At 44.7% G+C, this 15,938-nt stretch overlaps 1 protein-coding gene across 1 annotated transcript; it reads right to left on the bottom strand.

Annotated features, from left to right (window-relative positions):
- Positions 1–11,221: 11,221 nt before the first annotated feature.
- On the bottom strand, positions 11,222–12,349 carry LOC115089376 (actin-like). Its single transcript, XM_029597467.1, has one exon. It carries the CDS (start codon positions 12,347–12,349, stop codon positions 11,222–11,224), a length of 1,128 nt encoding a protein of 375 aa, XP_029453327.1.
- Between the last annotated feature and the right edge of the window lie 3,589 nt (positions 12,350–15,938).

Genomic DNA, 15,938 nt, shown 5'->3' with positions numbered 1-15,938 from the left:
ATGCACCAGCAGGCTTGTTGGTCCTGAGCATGCTGGATTCTTTGTGGTCAATTCACCCAATATCAGGCTAGAAAGCAGGCCATAGTAAATCATAATTTGGCAATAACAGTGAATACAAATACACTAATAGAAACTGGAGCAGAGGCTGTGCGAGAGGCCAAATACAGACAAATTGGACAATAATGAGCTTCTAATGAAACATCTGACTCTGGAATGCATTATCAGTCTCATTACAATAAACATAACCCTCATTATCCCTCTTCGGACATGCAAAGTCACTTGGATGAGGTTAATCCCCTCTAGAAAAAGATAGGAAAGCTGCACAGAGCATGTGCAGGCCATGACATGAGCACAAATTAAGGGGAAGAAGCAAGGAATGCCTCTTCACATTTCAAGCTGGGTTACCAACTGGCCGGTATTCAATTGGTCTGGCTATTTATACTCCGAACTGGCCATCTGCTGGCACAAGTTGAAAACCATCAGCTGATAACTCAGTTATTTGTGTGGTTTAGGACAAATAGCTATGGCACAGTGTCAGCACATTAGTTTTACTGCTGAGCAATGGTGTTGCCAAATGGGTGCAAGGAGTGACAAGTGTCCACCCCACCACCCCCCCTTAAAAAAAAAAAAAAAGACTCTCCCCCTCTTTGCAACGTGTCACAGACCTCTGCCTTGGCCTTTTCCACCATCCCAGAATTACCCAAATTCCTGCTCAGTCTCCGATGAAATCAGTACCCTCCCAATTCTCTTCACCTTTCCTATTTAGCAGCAGAATCAGTAATTACCTGTCATCTTCTTTCTTTATAATTTTATTTAATACAATTTAATACAATCGGTCTTCCCTCACCACATCATGGCACTGTACAATAAGTTTACTTTTTATTACAACAAAAAAGGACCCCCCCTTCCCTTTCCAACTTACACACTTTTCACCATAAAATCATCCTAATAACCATATAACAAAATTAAACCCACAATCTGTGGGTACTTTTTACCCACAGCTTTAGTCTGAATTTTCAAAGCAGATTTATGGGCATAAATCTGCATTGATAATTATTCATGGGTGTGCATGGAACCCGGCACAGGATACATGCACAAGGTTAAAGCTGCTCAAGAGAGCAGCTGTTTGCTTGTGGATTTACAAATATACTTTCAAAATCAAAAGAATGCATGCAAATCTTTTCTCCACCCCCAACTCCACTTCCTAGAACCTCTACTAACTATGCATGCTTGAATAAGAGACAGCTGACGGGAGATATGATAGAGGTTTTAAAGAATATTGTGCGGAATGGAACGGCTAAATGCAAATTGGTTGTTTATCCTTTCAGAAAGTATAAAGACTAGGGGACATGCCTTGAAATTATTAAGTAGTACATGTAAAACAAATAGAAAATAATTTTTTACTCAATGCATAATAAAGCTCTGGAATTCATTACCAGGGATTGTGATGGAAGCTGGTAGTGTTGCTGAATTTAAAAAAGGCTTGGACAAGTTTCTGGAGAAAAAGTCCGTACACCATTATTGAGATGGACTTGGGATAATCCACTGCTCGTCCCTGAGATAAATAGCATGGAATCTATCGACCTTTTGGGATCCTGCCAGGTACTTATGACCTGGATTGGGCACCTATTGGAACAGAATACTGGGCTTGATGGACCCTTGCTCTGACCTAGTATGGCAAATCTTATGTTCTTATATTCTGCACATACTTTAATTACTTCCATTTATGAATCGCTACTATGAAACCACCTGAAGTTATGTATACTACAGCAAAAAACAAAAACAATATAAACAATTAAAACCCCACAAAATAGCATATTATTAATATAATAATACCCACCCCCCTCTTAAAATCTAACATAATGTAACCTGAACAGCAGCAGAGCAATGTGCTCCTGTAGCCCACCCTAACCAAAATCTTAGTTACAGTAGTCTGAGCTAACTGCAGCCTTTTAATAGACATGCGGAGCCCCATAAGTACAGCATTACAATAGTATAGAACTGGGATGTAATCAACACATGAACAACCGTAGCCAGACTTGTAGCAGATATGAATGACCTCAATTGCTGAATCAGATGAAGATTCCAAATAGCCCCTTCATCATAGCAAATACATGAATCCAAAAAGATGAGTCAAAATCCAGCCAAACACTCAAGTTCTGCACAGCATTGGAAAACATCAGTTTTTGACATTTTTTCACCACCTGAAAATGGGCCCTATCCAAGAAGCTATAGATTTATCCACATTCAATTTCAGTTTGTAACCCTGTAGCCAACATACTACTATCTCAAGGCCCCTATTCAACTTTTCCAGATCTTCTGACCAACTTTGAATGATGGGACAGAGGTTCTGGATATCATCAAAGAAAATATGAAATCACAAATCCACCGATCTGAAAAGGGGTCACATAGAGATTAAACAAATAAGGAGAGAATATGGAGCCCCAAGGCAAAGACCAAAGCTGTCCCGAGATCACTTGCTGGGAATGATTACAAAGGAAAGACTTAAACCAATGCCAGAACTTCCCAGCAATACCTACCACTCTCATTTGTGACAACAGCTGTTCATGATTAACTGTATCTAAAATAAAAACATTTAAAGGTAAATTTTAAAACCCGCGTGCGGGCATCCATGTGTGTGAGGTTCCCGGTGCATGCACATGGACGCGCCAATGTTTTGACATGGGCATGTTGATGCACGCACAATATAAAATCTGCTACCCGCACGCACGTGCAAGCCTGATTTTATGTCGACACGCGAATGAGCTTGCAAATATCGACATGTGCTCGTAAGGGGGGAGATTTCGGTAGATGCGTGCGGCGACGTGATAGGCCCTTTCCCCAGTTCCCTCCCAGTCCGCTCCAATAAAGGAGCGGACTGGGAGGTAACTTCCTAAACCCCCTAGCTAATCTGCCTCCCTTTCCCCCTATCTGACCTGACCCCTAAAATCCACTAACTACCATTCTTTTTTTTTTGTTTCCTTACCTGCTCTCCGGAGCAGCAGTAACTTGCGCCGGCTGGTCAGCTGCCGGTGAGCGCTTCATCAGGACAGTGCCTAATGGCGCTGTCCCAGCCCGCCCATGCTCCGCCAAGACCCTGCCCCACCCCCTTTTTATAAGCCAGTTCTTCTGCGCATACCGGGCGATACGCACCTAGCCGTGGGTGTTTGAAAATCCCCACAGCGCACACTCGCGGTGCGGCCATGTGCATATCTCCCGGTTTTAACACGCATAGACTTTTTAAAATTTGCACATTAATGTAGAAAAGTACAAAGTAATGCACATAGGGTACACAATACTGGGTTCTGTATTGGGAGTCACTACTCAGGAATAGGACCTTGGAATCTTTGTCGACAATACACTGAAATCCTCGGCTCGTGTGCGGCAGCAGTCAAAAAAGCAAACTGAATGTTAGGGATGATTTGAAAAGTAATGGAGAAAAAAATTGAAAATATCATACTGCCTCTGTATCACACCATGGTGCGACCGCACGTCAGTTATCATGTATAGTTCTGGTCATCCCAATTCAAAAAAGATATAGTAGAACTAGGAACTTTGCTGAAGAGGATGACAAAAAGAAGAAGACAGAGGTCGAGGGTGGAAAATGACTCTGGAGAAAAGGACTGGATGAAGGCACCGAAGACTTAGAACTTAGATGAAGGCTCAGGTACAGGATCAGGTTCAGACTCAGATTCAAGTTCAGGTTCAAGATTCAGACTCGCTCCATGGTGAGACCACACCTTGAATACTGTGTACAATTCTGGTCGCCACATCTCAAAAAAGATATAGTTGCGATGGAGAAGGTAAAGAGAAGGGCGACCAAAATGATAAAGGGGAGAGAACAGCTCCCCTATGAGGAAAGACTAAAGAGGTTAGGACTTTTTAGCTTGGAGAAGAGACGGCTGAGGGGGGGATATGATAGAGGTGTTTAAAATCATGAGAGGTCTAGAATGGGTAGATGTGAATCGGTTATTTACTCTTTCACATAATAGAAAGACTAGGAGGCACTCCATGAAGTTAGCATGTGGCATATTTAAAACTAATCGGAGAAAGTTCTTTTTCACTCAACGCATAATTAAACTCTGGAATTTGTTGCCAGAGGATGTGGTTAGTGCAGTTAGTGTAGCTGTGTCTAAAAAAGGATTGGATAAGTTCTTGGAGGAGAAGTCCATTACCTGCTATTAATTACCTGCTATTAATTACTGTTCCTTATATAATTATGCGATAATTGTAAAGCCTGTTGCTCAGTTCTGTTCTCTGTAAACCGACGAGATGTTCCCAACGTTCGTCGGTATATAAAAGCTATTAAATAAATAAAATAAATAAATAAATAAGTTGACTTAGAAAATAGCCACTGCTATTACTAGCAATAGTAACATGGAATAGACTTAGTTTTTGGGTACTTGCCAGGTTCTTGTGGCCTGGATTGGCCACTGTTGGAAACAGGATGCTGGGCTTGATGGACCCTTGGTCTGACCCAGTATGGCATGTTCTTAGGTTCAGGCTCAGGCTCAGGATTCAAGATTCAGGTGCGGATAGAGTCCTGCGCCGCAGTGTGCCCTACGCAGACCGTGGGCTGGTCATGGACCATGCTGAAGATAGAGAAACTCTGGACTTGGGACTTGGAGATGGATGGAAGTTGGGCAAGGAGCTCCGAAGACCAGAATCAGGATTCAGGGACTCAGGAACTCAGAACCAGGGATGGGACCCCCAGCATTTAAAAATAAGGGTCTTCCAGAGACTTCACCAGTGTAGAAGACAGGCCTTGTGCCACGAGGCGTCCTGCAATCTGTGGGCTGGTTGCAGACCACAATGCTGGCACGCCTGGAGGAGTGGACAAAAAAGAAGACCAGGAAAGTGGGACTTGGCATCTAAGACTGTAACATCAGGAACTTGACATCAGGAACAAGCAGAAGACACAGGGACTATAGGAACATGGAACGAAGAACAAAGAGGAGCTCCAACGAAGAACAGGACCACAGACCTTGAAGGAGCGAAGAACTGGAACTCTGTAGACTCCTAGAGCGAAAGGTGGCACAGGGACTCCAGGGACGAAGCAACTTGTGAAGGCAATCAGGAACTGGCAGATAAACCCTTTTATAGGGCTGCAAGCAGGACAAGGTGAAGACGTCATCAGGAAGGGCCGCAGGCCCTTTAAATTCTGAGGAGATGTGCCACACCTAGGAGATGCTGGGGCAGGAACAATGGTGAGGCAGAAGTTGGTAGTCCTCAGGCCATGAGGAAGCAGTGGCCATGTCTCAATGCCTCAATGGAAGACCAGCAAAGCAGCGCTGAGCTGCGTGTGGCGTCTCCCTTTGCTGCGGGTCAAGGCGACAGTGTCGGTGGTGGCCAGGTGGAAGGAAAGTGGCACTTCAAGTCGTGCCAGCAACAGGAGCATGGCGTCGGGAGGTGAGTGAACCACTCGCGGACCTGTCCCATGGGCAGTAAGTGCAACACTAGCATAGCAGAGTTTAAAAGAGGTTTGGACAACTTCTTGGAGGAAAAGTCCATAACATGTTATTAGCCAGGTAGGCTAAAGATAGCTATTGCTATCCCAGTGAATGAGTATCAGGAATTATATCTACTTTATGAGATCTGCCAGATACTTAAGACCTGGATTGATCACTGTCAGAGACAGGATGCTGGGCTCAATTGACCTTGGTCTAACCCAGCATGCTAATTCTTATTTATTTATTTATTCTTATAGACTGTTCAGTCAGGGTAGATCCCTTCTTCTGTCCTTGTCCATCCTTTGGCCAACCTCCTGTACCGACTTTTTGTGTGGACCTGACCACACCTGTCTGCCTCCTGGACCTGACCACTGCCTTGGACATGACCGTGCCTGCCTGCCTGCCTCCTGACTCTGAAACAGGATGCATGCAGATCTCTCTCATGCATATTAATTAGGGACATCCTGAAAATCTGACTGGTTTGCTGCTCTCGAGGCCCAACCTTGTACTAAGCTGTAGTATTTGGCACTGCAGCTTAGTAAATCCTGCAGTATTCTCCACCTCCAGGGAAAATATTGTGGCTTAGTAAATGACCCATATATATGCGATATTTTTCTCTCCCAACCCTGGGAATATCTCTTCTCTGTGCAGATAAAAGTACAAGCACTGGGAACAATGTGTGGATTTCTACTCCTCTTGAGGGAAGGAAATTTTCACACAGTCCTTTAACCTGAGTAAATCAATATTTACCTGGAAAAATGGCTTTTGAAAATTGTCCTTCCCACCCTAACTTACCATCTATGGTCACAGAGTTTTAGCATTTTAAAGCACTTAAACATAGTTAAGCATTCCTCACTCCCTTTAATAACTAATTAAAAAAAAAAAAAAAGCAGAGTAGACAGAAGTCCAGCAGCCAGATGGGGGCCATTCAGTCTCTTCCATTGAATACCTCTTGTGCTTGTTGGGAAAAAGTCGAACTATATGCTTTCTGTGCAGAGAGTCCCTAAGAGAATGAGGACAGTCCTTGGAGGCTGGAGTGGCAGGCCTGGAGTTGCTGAGGCAGACAAGGAGACCTTCAGAGACACAGGAAACGATGTGGACAAAGCTGAAGTAGTTCAGGTGCGTTTAAAATAAGAGCAAATATTAATTATTCCAAATTACCTGAATCAAATGCTAATAAAATAATTGTGCTGGCAATAAGAATAATGAGCCCAATTTTATAAGAATGTTCTACTCCGCAGCTCATGGGATGGCCCCACGAGCCGCCTCACTTACCTCCAACCCCAGCGGCAGCGTTTCATAGCTGGGACACCACCAGTAACCAGGCCTCATGCTCAGGACACCGCTCAGCGCGGCATGAGACGCCGATAGCTGCCTCTCCCGCTGACCTGTTTTATCTGCCTATGTATCGCATGCTGGACTCTTAAAGGGGCCATGGTGGGAAAGTCCCTGTGGCGCCCTCTGATGACATCAGCAATGCCTCACTACATAAGGACTCCTCGGACTCCCCATTCCTGCCTCAGCAACGGGTCTCTTGCCTTGCAGTGCATGTGGTCTTGAATGCCTGGTTCCTGTGTTCCTGATTTTTTGTCCAGCCTTGCCTCGTCCTGCCTGCCCTTCCCATCTGTACCTTGTCCAGCCTTTCTCATCCACCCTTTCTCTGTCCAGCCCATATCATCCACTGTCTTCTGTGTGTCTACGTCCACCCCTGACCTGACTCTCCGGATCTTGCCCTCTTGCTTATACCTGATATTGATTGCCTGCCTCCTGGACCTGACCCCTTGTCTGAACCTGACCACTCTTGCTAGCTGCCTGCTCCAACCTTGGCCTGTCTCTGACTCTGTTAGTTTGCTGCCTGCTCTGACTCCGGTGTGAATCTGCACTGCAATTATATTCTCCACCCTAGGGACCTGCCTAAATTCTGCCAGCCACCAGAATCCAAGGGCTCAAATTGTGGGGGAGGTGGCTAGTAAACGTGAAGCTCCAGACTGCCCCACTACAGGGCGCATTCACAGGCTGCCAGCATGGGCTTCATGGGTATGCCCTCGAGACTGTGTCAACTATGCTGCAGCACAAAGAACTCACACACCCGCTACCTGTCACACAGCGCACTTTTGACCTGATTTTCAAAAGCATTTACATGCTTAAAACTAGGTTTTACATGTGCAAAGGCAATTTATCTGCATCAAGTGGCTTTTGAAAATTGCTTCAATATATGCCATTGAATTGTCGATAAGGTTTTTCCTCGTTAAGTACACTTAATGCGGATGAATAGCTTTTGAAAATTACTACGACAGTGTGTTCCATTTACATGCACAACTCCTTTGAAAATTCATCTGTTAGGGCTAAAGTCCGTGTGCATTTCAGCCCAAGTTTTCAAAGCGGACCTACTACATGTGTAAGTCCACCCTGAAAATTAGCAGAACTATGCGTAGCTTATCGCAGCATAAGTGCACACATTGACAGCTGCTAGGAAACAGGTATAAATGTTCACGTGAATATGTACATACTGGGGAGGTAATTTTCAAAGGAGTTAACATGTGTAAATGGAATATACTATCGTAGCAATTTACCAAAGACCATTTATGCGATGAAAGTGCACTTACGCATGTAAAACCTATTGACAATTCAATGGCATATATTGTAGCACTTTTCAAAAGCCCATTTACATGAGTAAAGTGCATATACATGTGAAAAGCAGGTAAATCCTTTTGAAAATTACCCTCATAGTTTTGTAAATCCAAAGTACTTGTGTAAATGATTCCCCCACCCCAACCTCGTCCTCAGAATGCCTCCTTGCAGTATGCAAAATCTCCTCTACACGCACTTTTAGGTACACAATCCCCGCATGCAAAACTGTGTGGAAATGCTTTTGAAAATTACCCCCAAACAGAATACATTTGGGTGTCTACATGCAAATGACAGCAGTCTAAAAAAACACAATTAGAAAGTTAGACTACATGGCACTAAATGAAGATATAGGAGTAGCTGCCATCTCAAAGACTTATGTACCCTTCTTGCAGGCTGCTAAATAACTACATACCTGCAAACTGCCCAGCCAGCTTCCAAATTGTCTCCATAAATTTCCAACTAGGAGCACAGCCTCTAGAGGCCATACCTCCTGCGGAGCCTCAGTATTTTTCTGTGGTGTCTTCCAATGGATCTATGTCACAGGGGACAGACTAGCAAAGTCTTGGTTTTACCCTGCAGCGTGCATGCACTTGACATTCTGATTTTCAAATGAGCAGCAGTGCTACATCTGCATGCGTGCTATGCAGTTAAAACTAGAACTGGCTCAGTCTCTCCCTTCTGACTTGGAATTGTCAATTCTACTCTGGAAAATATACTGAAAATTCCGTGAAATAATTTTGACTAGATGCTGAATATCTCCTGATTGAGGCCCCCCAGAATTTGCCAGAATTGAGCCACAGGATATGTTATTAGGTTTAGAAAGACAGAGAAAGTGGCAGGCAGGGAGAGGGACAAACCAAAAACAGGAACAGGGGAGGGGAGAAAAAGAAAGACAGACAAATGGAGAAAGGAAGAGATTGCGCAAAACAAGATAGAAAATCAGATGGGGGAGAGAGCCATGCCCAGAAACATTGAGCCAGAAAAAGATCTCAAAGAATGAGAAGAAAGAGAGATGGTCCAGAGCACGGCTTCCCAAACCTGCCCTGGGGATCCCACAGCCAGTCAGGTTTTCAGGATATCCACAATGAATATGCATGAGATACATTTGTATGGCACCTCTATCAGGTTTGGCCACTAGATGCCACTATCCCTGTACTTAGGACACACTTAGAGGCTGATGCAGTTGGACGCAGGTTGTGTAGGCACTACCTAATCCCCTTATGCATCCAACGCTCGGCGAAACTAATAGCACTCATCACATGCAAATACAGGTTGATGAGGCTATTAGGAAATCACCCGCAATGCAAAAAGGAAATGTGCGTCTAAAAACCCAGATTTTTCCACTCAAAAATTAACGCCTGCCTAGAGCAGGCATTAAATGCTGAGCACACTCAAAAGTTGTACTGAAAAGCAGAAAATACCGCTTTTCTATACATCCACCTATTAAGTAGGAGGAACAAAAACGTTGGAAAAAGTAAAAAAAAAAAAAAAGTGCCGGCGTTCAGGATCGGGAAATGGATGCATAGTTATCAAGCGCCCGTCTCCTGAACCCCTGGCTGTGTGCCGATTAGGAAAATGGATGCCATCCATATCCTTCAGTCCCTCTCACCTGGAGATTCTGATTGGATGACTAAGTGCTGTTTAGCCCAGCCAATGCCATTTTAAGACTCCGGGGTTCATTTACAGAGAGCAGCTGCTGAGACAACGTATTTATTGCAACACTCTGGTAGGGCCTCACCGTGCACTCCCTGCCAGAGGGTCCTTCTTATCATTTAGAGTGAGATAAGTCTGGTACCACTTTGGGACAAGGGGCTCTCTTCAGGGGACCTGTGCGCCTACCCTACTCGCCTACAGCACCAGTGATGGATCTATTGTGAGGCAGAGAAGTTATGCTGACTAAGAATTAAAGTATTTTTTGTAACTTAAGAGCAGCGAGGCGGTTTTTTGGATCCCTCTTCCCCACTGAGATTGCAGTGCTGTGAATAGCCTGGTCCCCAGATTTTTTCACCAGAGACCTCACCTAAAGTAACAGCTAAGGGAAATGAACAACTGAATCCCAGAAAGAGCAAGAGACGGGGATCCCATCTGGATTTCCCCCCCAAGGAATCAGGGCAGGCTGGGTGTCCACGGGAAAGAAGATCTCTAAAGGTAGGATTCCCACAGCACCGCCGCTGGGAGAGTAAGCGCATTTAAAATCAACATGGGCTCTCCCCAGAGGTCTGTAATAAGGACACCTACCTAAACATGAAAGAAACCCCGTAACTACAGTCAAGATGTACATGTACACTCATCATTTTGGACAAATCGACTTTATTTAACTTTAATATTCAGTCGACTTTATTTTAACACCCAGACCTGGTTCTACCTAATTCTTAAAGCCTCTCACCTCAGAGGAAGCACCCAAAGTACAACACACAAGCTGTCAACCTTCTTTCATCGTCTGGGCCATAAGCAAGAGCTTCCCCCCATAAAAAGAGTCCCCCACCAGGGGAGTGACTGGCTAGCCGGAGCAGCCCCAGAAGATATAAATAAGATTGTGTGCCGTTGGGACTTAACACACCCCACTAAGGGTTACATTTGCATACCATGGAGACTCAAGTATATGCAAATGTATCTCATGCATATTTGCTGTGGATATCCTGAAAACCTGACTGGCTGTGGGGTCCCCAGCACAGGTTTGGGAAGCCCTGTCCTGGAGGAAGTTGGAGTTTTTTACCACTTTGGCTATAATTCTCTAAAACAGAGAAACAAAAATGCTTCCATTTTTCAATATCTGCTGCTTTGTGTCTGTTTAATTCAGAGGGACGGTCCCCACAATTTCCAGCTAGGAAGCAGCACTGGATCCGTAGAGGTGTTAAATGCATTCTGGATTTTGGAATTCTTTTGATCGTAATGCATGATTCAGAATGCTCTGAGATGTAAGTTTAAAAGCTGATTTAATGCAGCATGAAATCTCCCTGCATTACCCAAAAAGCATAATCTGATCCCAAGACACAATCACCTCAAAAAGAACTTTATTTTATTCTAGGCAGTAATCTACAGCCACAGCATTTGAACTTCACAATCTCCCTTCCCCTCTTGAACCCTCTCAGCATCTGCAGCACTTTGATTCTTTTTTTTACAGATGCCCCTCTGCTGTCTCAAAAACAGTGCCGATAGACCACAGAAGGCCCTTTTTCGTTGTAAAGTGAGCGGTCAATCCAGAGACTTTGGAAGGAATCAAGGGAGGCAGTGACTGAACCCCCCAGCCACGCAGAGAACTTCCTGTGCTGTGAAGCCAGGACGTTGATGGGGGATGCGTTGTCCACCTGCTTACTCAGTTCCTTCTTGATCCTCTCTGGAAAGCCGTGGAAGAGTGAGGAGCCACCACACACCACCACGTTGGCAAGGAGCTTGGCCTGCTGCTCAGGCTCACACTTCTGGACACTAGTCATAGCCTGGACATGGATACCAACATCAGAGAGGCCCAGGGCAGTTGGGTTGAAGAGGATTTCGGGGCAGCGGAACCTCTCACTGCCGATAGAGATTACATGCCCATCAGGGAGTGTAAAGTCCATCAGATAATTCTTTTCATTGCCTTGGAGCTCTGTGTCATAGTCACTAGTGACATAGCAGCACTTTTCTTTGATGTCACACACTAGATCCATTTCATCTTCATAAAATGGATTCCCGCATTCTGCCATTAGTTTGGCCAGGTACCTTGTCAGAGTATCGCCCGCCAGGTCCAGACGGTAAGTGGCATGTGGTAGAATGTAGCCATCATCGACTGGAGTCGTGTAGGACGTCCCATAACCAGTCTCCACCACCAAACCGGAGACTCGTCCACAGGAGTACAAAGATAGCAGGGATTGGTGTGAAATGTACATGGCAGGCACACCAAAGTTCTCAAAAAGGAGCTCAGCAGTCTTTTCACGATTAGTCAGTGGGGACATAGGCACATCTGTAACCAGGACAGCCAGCTCCTCAGGACAGATACTGAGCTCCAGGTAGAAGATATGATGCCATAGCATCTCCAGGGCTTCCCAGTCTGTTACAATGCCATAGGTCATCACCTTCCTCTTCTCCACACTGGCACAGTGTTTGGGGATGTTATCACCGATGTAATACAGAACATCTGTGACTGTCACCTTGGGGACCCCAACAGCTGTCTTCAATATGGATCTTGGTTTTTCATCCCCAGAGAAGCCTGATTTAGTATAGCCAGTGCCTGTGTCTATCACAATTGCGGCTAGATCCTTGTAGTTTGTAGGGGAGTTGCAAGAAGACATGCCTCCAGGTGAACCTGGAGCGTTCAGCATCTTGGTTTTCTCAGCAGTGGAGGGACACCTATAAAGCTGCCTTAGATCCAAATTTTTCACTGTGGTTTTACAACTACTAATCTTAGCTACTAATTTACATGGTACTGTGCCAAGATGTCTATGCCAGTACCTCTATCATCCCAGCAATGGGATAAGAAAGGAAGAAATTCTCAGCAGCCCCTTCCAGACCAACTGAGCATTAATTCTACAGTCACCATAGCGATGCACTACATAACTGCCCTTTAAGAATGACATCACAGTGTCAGCAAGGAAGGCCCTAGAACCTCCCTCACCATGAACATTCTGAAGAAAATAAACATAGGCTGGGTCCCAGGTTTTCTGCAATCATGGAAACTGCCACAGAAATCTACCTTCTACTGCAGAATCACAGGAAACCAGTAACCCTCTTCCTGCTGTCTCTCACTGGTGTCTTCCATCCTTCCCACCGGGCTTATGCATTGTTTCCTCATTTCTTTGCTTCCTCACTGGTCTGCCTCTTTACTTCTTGTAGCATCCCCAGGTTACCTCACTTATTGCAACCCCACTCAATGGCTTTCTAAGAACAACATAAGTGCCGTGCTGGATCAGACTAAGGTCCATCGAGCCCAGCATCCTGTCGCTGACAGCGACCAAATCAAATCGCTGGGAAATAGCCAGAAGATCCCAAAGAATCCACCAGTTTCTTGTTGTCTGCTTCCAGGAATAAGCAATGGCTTTCCGCAGGTCTACCTGGCTAATAATTGTGTATTGAATTTTTTTTTCCAGGATCTTGTCAAAACCCCTTTTAAACCCAGTTATACTAAATTCCTTAACCGCAACCTCCGTCAACAAATGGCAGAGCTTAATTGTGCATTTATTTTAAATCTGTCACCCTTTAGTTTCATGGAGTGTCCCCTAGTCCTTGTGCTATTTGAAAGAGGAAATAACTGTTCCCTATTCCTTATTTATGTCTTCTTCCCCACTTATGATATTATAAACCTCTCTCATATTCCCTCTCAATTGTCTCTTCTCCAAGCTGAAGAGTTCTAACATGTTTAACCTTTCTTCATAGGGGAGCTGTTCCATCCCCTTTATCATTTTTGTCTCCTTTCTCCGTAACCTTTCTAGTTCCGATATATATAGGCTGGGTCCCTGGTTTTCTGCAATCATGGAAACTGTCACAGAAATCTACCTTCTATTGCAGAATTTGGGTAATTGCCAGGTTCTTGTGGCCTGGTTTGGCCTCTGTTGGAAACAGGATGCTGGGCTTGATGGACCCTTGGTCTGACCCAGCATGGCAATTTCTTATGTTCTTATATATATAAATATATATATATATATATATATTATTTTTTTTTTTTTAGAGATGGAGGTGGCCAGAACTACACACAATACTCAAGATGCAGTCACACCATGGATCAATAAAATGACATTATGCGTTACATAATTCTTTCTTTATATAATAAACCCCTGCTTGAGGCTTGACAGCACTCACATCTGGTATCCTTTAGGAGGGAAAGTGGTACATGTACATTTTAACCTCAGATTTGAGGTCTCCCATACTGGTAGCTGTTTTAGGGATGCAAAGTTAACACAACTGAATCAAAACTAAATGCTGAAGTAAGGGTAGATAAGAGGAGGTTAACAATGAATGGACAAACCTGCATGGCAGGTAATATGCAGGGCTATATATGGGTCTGAGAATTTAGGCTATAGGATGTCCTTAAAGGGACTTTACATTTTTAGATTATTTATTTATTTAAAATCTTTTCTATACCGTCGTTAAGCAGACGCCATCACAACAGTTCACAATAGGGCACATAACTACATGTTGCGTAAAATGTCTTAAATTTTAACAACTAAACAGTTGCCATCAAAATACTGTAACATAGTTTCATAATAAGTATTAATTGGTGGGTGTTATAAGTCATGTCCAGTTTTCTCTGTATCAGCTATAAGATAAGGTACTACTTAACTCTAGCTCTTTGTTGTTAAAAAAAAAAAAAAGAAAGAATAAAAATATAAAAATGAGAAACACACACTTAAGTAAAAAGGTGTGTGTGTGTGGGAGTTCAACTGACTGCAACCTACATTTCCCTGGGTTCTACTCTCCATTCTCTTTCTGGTTGCTTGCTTAAATAGCCATGTTTTATAATAATAATATAATATAATAATCTATAGTATATAATAAATAATCGTCACACATACCCAAAGTAAATATAAACTTCTAGAACTGTTATAAAAATATTTTAAGTATTAGAAAAATCATAAAAACTATTTAAATAAAATAAAATGGGACATGGGTAGAAAAAATTAGGGATCAAACTATATATATTAAAAAAAAAGGCCTAGGGACCTAGGGAGGCCAAGTCCTAAAGGCTTAGGTTGCTGTGGTGGCGGCCTCCTGCCAATGAGCTCAAGAGCTGCCATAATGCTCTCTTGAGCTTCGGCACGTCATCCCATCATAGCACCAAGACCTCCTGAGTTCAGCTCAGACCCCTTTCATCTCCTCCACTATCGTCTGCATGACCTCGCCAAAAGCTCACTGAGACATTGGCTCATCACCTCGAGTGGGTGTTCCAGATATTGATCCAGGCTTAGGAGCCACTGGCAGGAAAGCATATGAAAGAGGGATACAGAGGAGCCTGGGCCTCCCTTGGCAAGCAAAGGCTGGCCAGCCTGAGTCCTTGCAACTCTAGATCCCAGGGTAGAAAGGGGAGGCGGCCCTACTGGATGGGAGAAGGATGTCTTCAACAGTATGCCCAGGGCCTCCTACTGGGGCAGGGAGGAGGAGGTGGAAAGACCTATAATGGTAATTTGAGATATGGAAGCTTCTGTTCATTAGTATTGTATTGATGGTGCCTCATGTATGATATGGACTCAGAGGTAGACTCAGTATCAGGGTAGTTAGTATTGGATTATGGTCTACATAGCAAGGCTTCAAGGGTCATGATACAGCACATAGGGGCAGATTTTCAAAGGGTTACGTGCATAACCCCTGAAAAGCTGCCCCTTCCACCCCCTGCGTGTGCCAAGCCTATCTTGCATAGGCTCAGCGTCGCGCGTAAGTCCCGGGGCTTTCCGGGGGGGGGGGGCGTGTTGGGGCGTGTCACGGCCGGTGCATCATCAGGGGGCATTCCGGGGGCGGGGGTGGTTCCGGCCCAGGGGCGTTCCGAGGGCATGGCCACGGCCTCCGGACCAGCCCCCGGACCAGAACATGTCTCGCCAGCAGCTGGCACGCGCAAGTTACGCCTGCCCGAGGCAGGCATAACTTGTAAAATAAAGGTAGGGGGAGGGAATTAGTTAGGGCTGGGGGGTGGGTTAGATAGGGGAAGGGAGGGGAAGGTGGAGGGGGGGCTGGAAGGAAAGTTCCCTCTGAGGCCGCTCTGATTTCGGAGCAGCCTCGGAGGGAATGGAGGATGGCTGCGCAGCTTGGCGAGCACAGGCTGCCGATTTTGCGCAGCCTTGTGCGCACCGACCCTGTATTTTATAATATGCATGTGGCAGCGCGCACATGTTATAAAATTGGGAGTAGATTTGTTCGCGCCGGGTTGCACGAACAAATCTACTCCCGCGCGCA

The sequence above is a fragment of the Rhinatrema bivittatum genome, chromosome 4 (genome assembly GCF_901001135.1).
Source record: "Rhinatrema bivittatum chromosome 4, aRhiBiv1.1, whole genome shotgun sequence".
Taxonomy (NCBI): Eukaryota; Metazoa; Chordata; class Amphibia; order Gymnophiona; family Rhinatrematidae; genus Rhinatrema; species Rhinatrema bivittatum.
Note: the sequence above shows the minus strand (reverse complement) of the source record. Positions and strands in the feature narration are given on the sequence as shown.

What these genes read in the sequence shown, in the direction of transcription:
- LOC115089376 (XM_029597467.1), bottom strand. Translation starts at nt 12,349, where the DNA reads ATGTCTTCTTGCAACTCCCCTACAAACTACAAGGATCTAGCCGCAATT.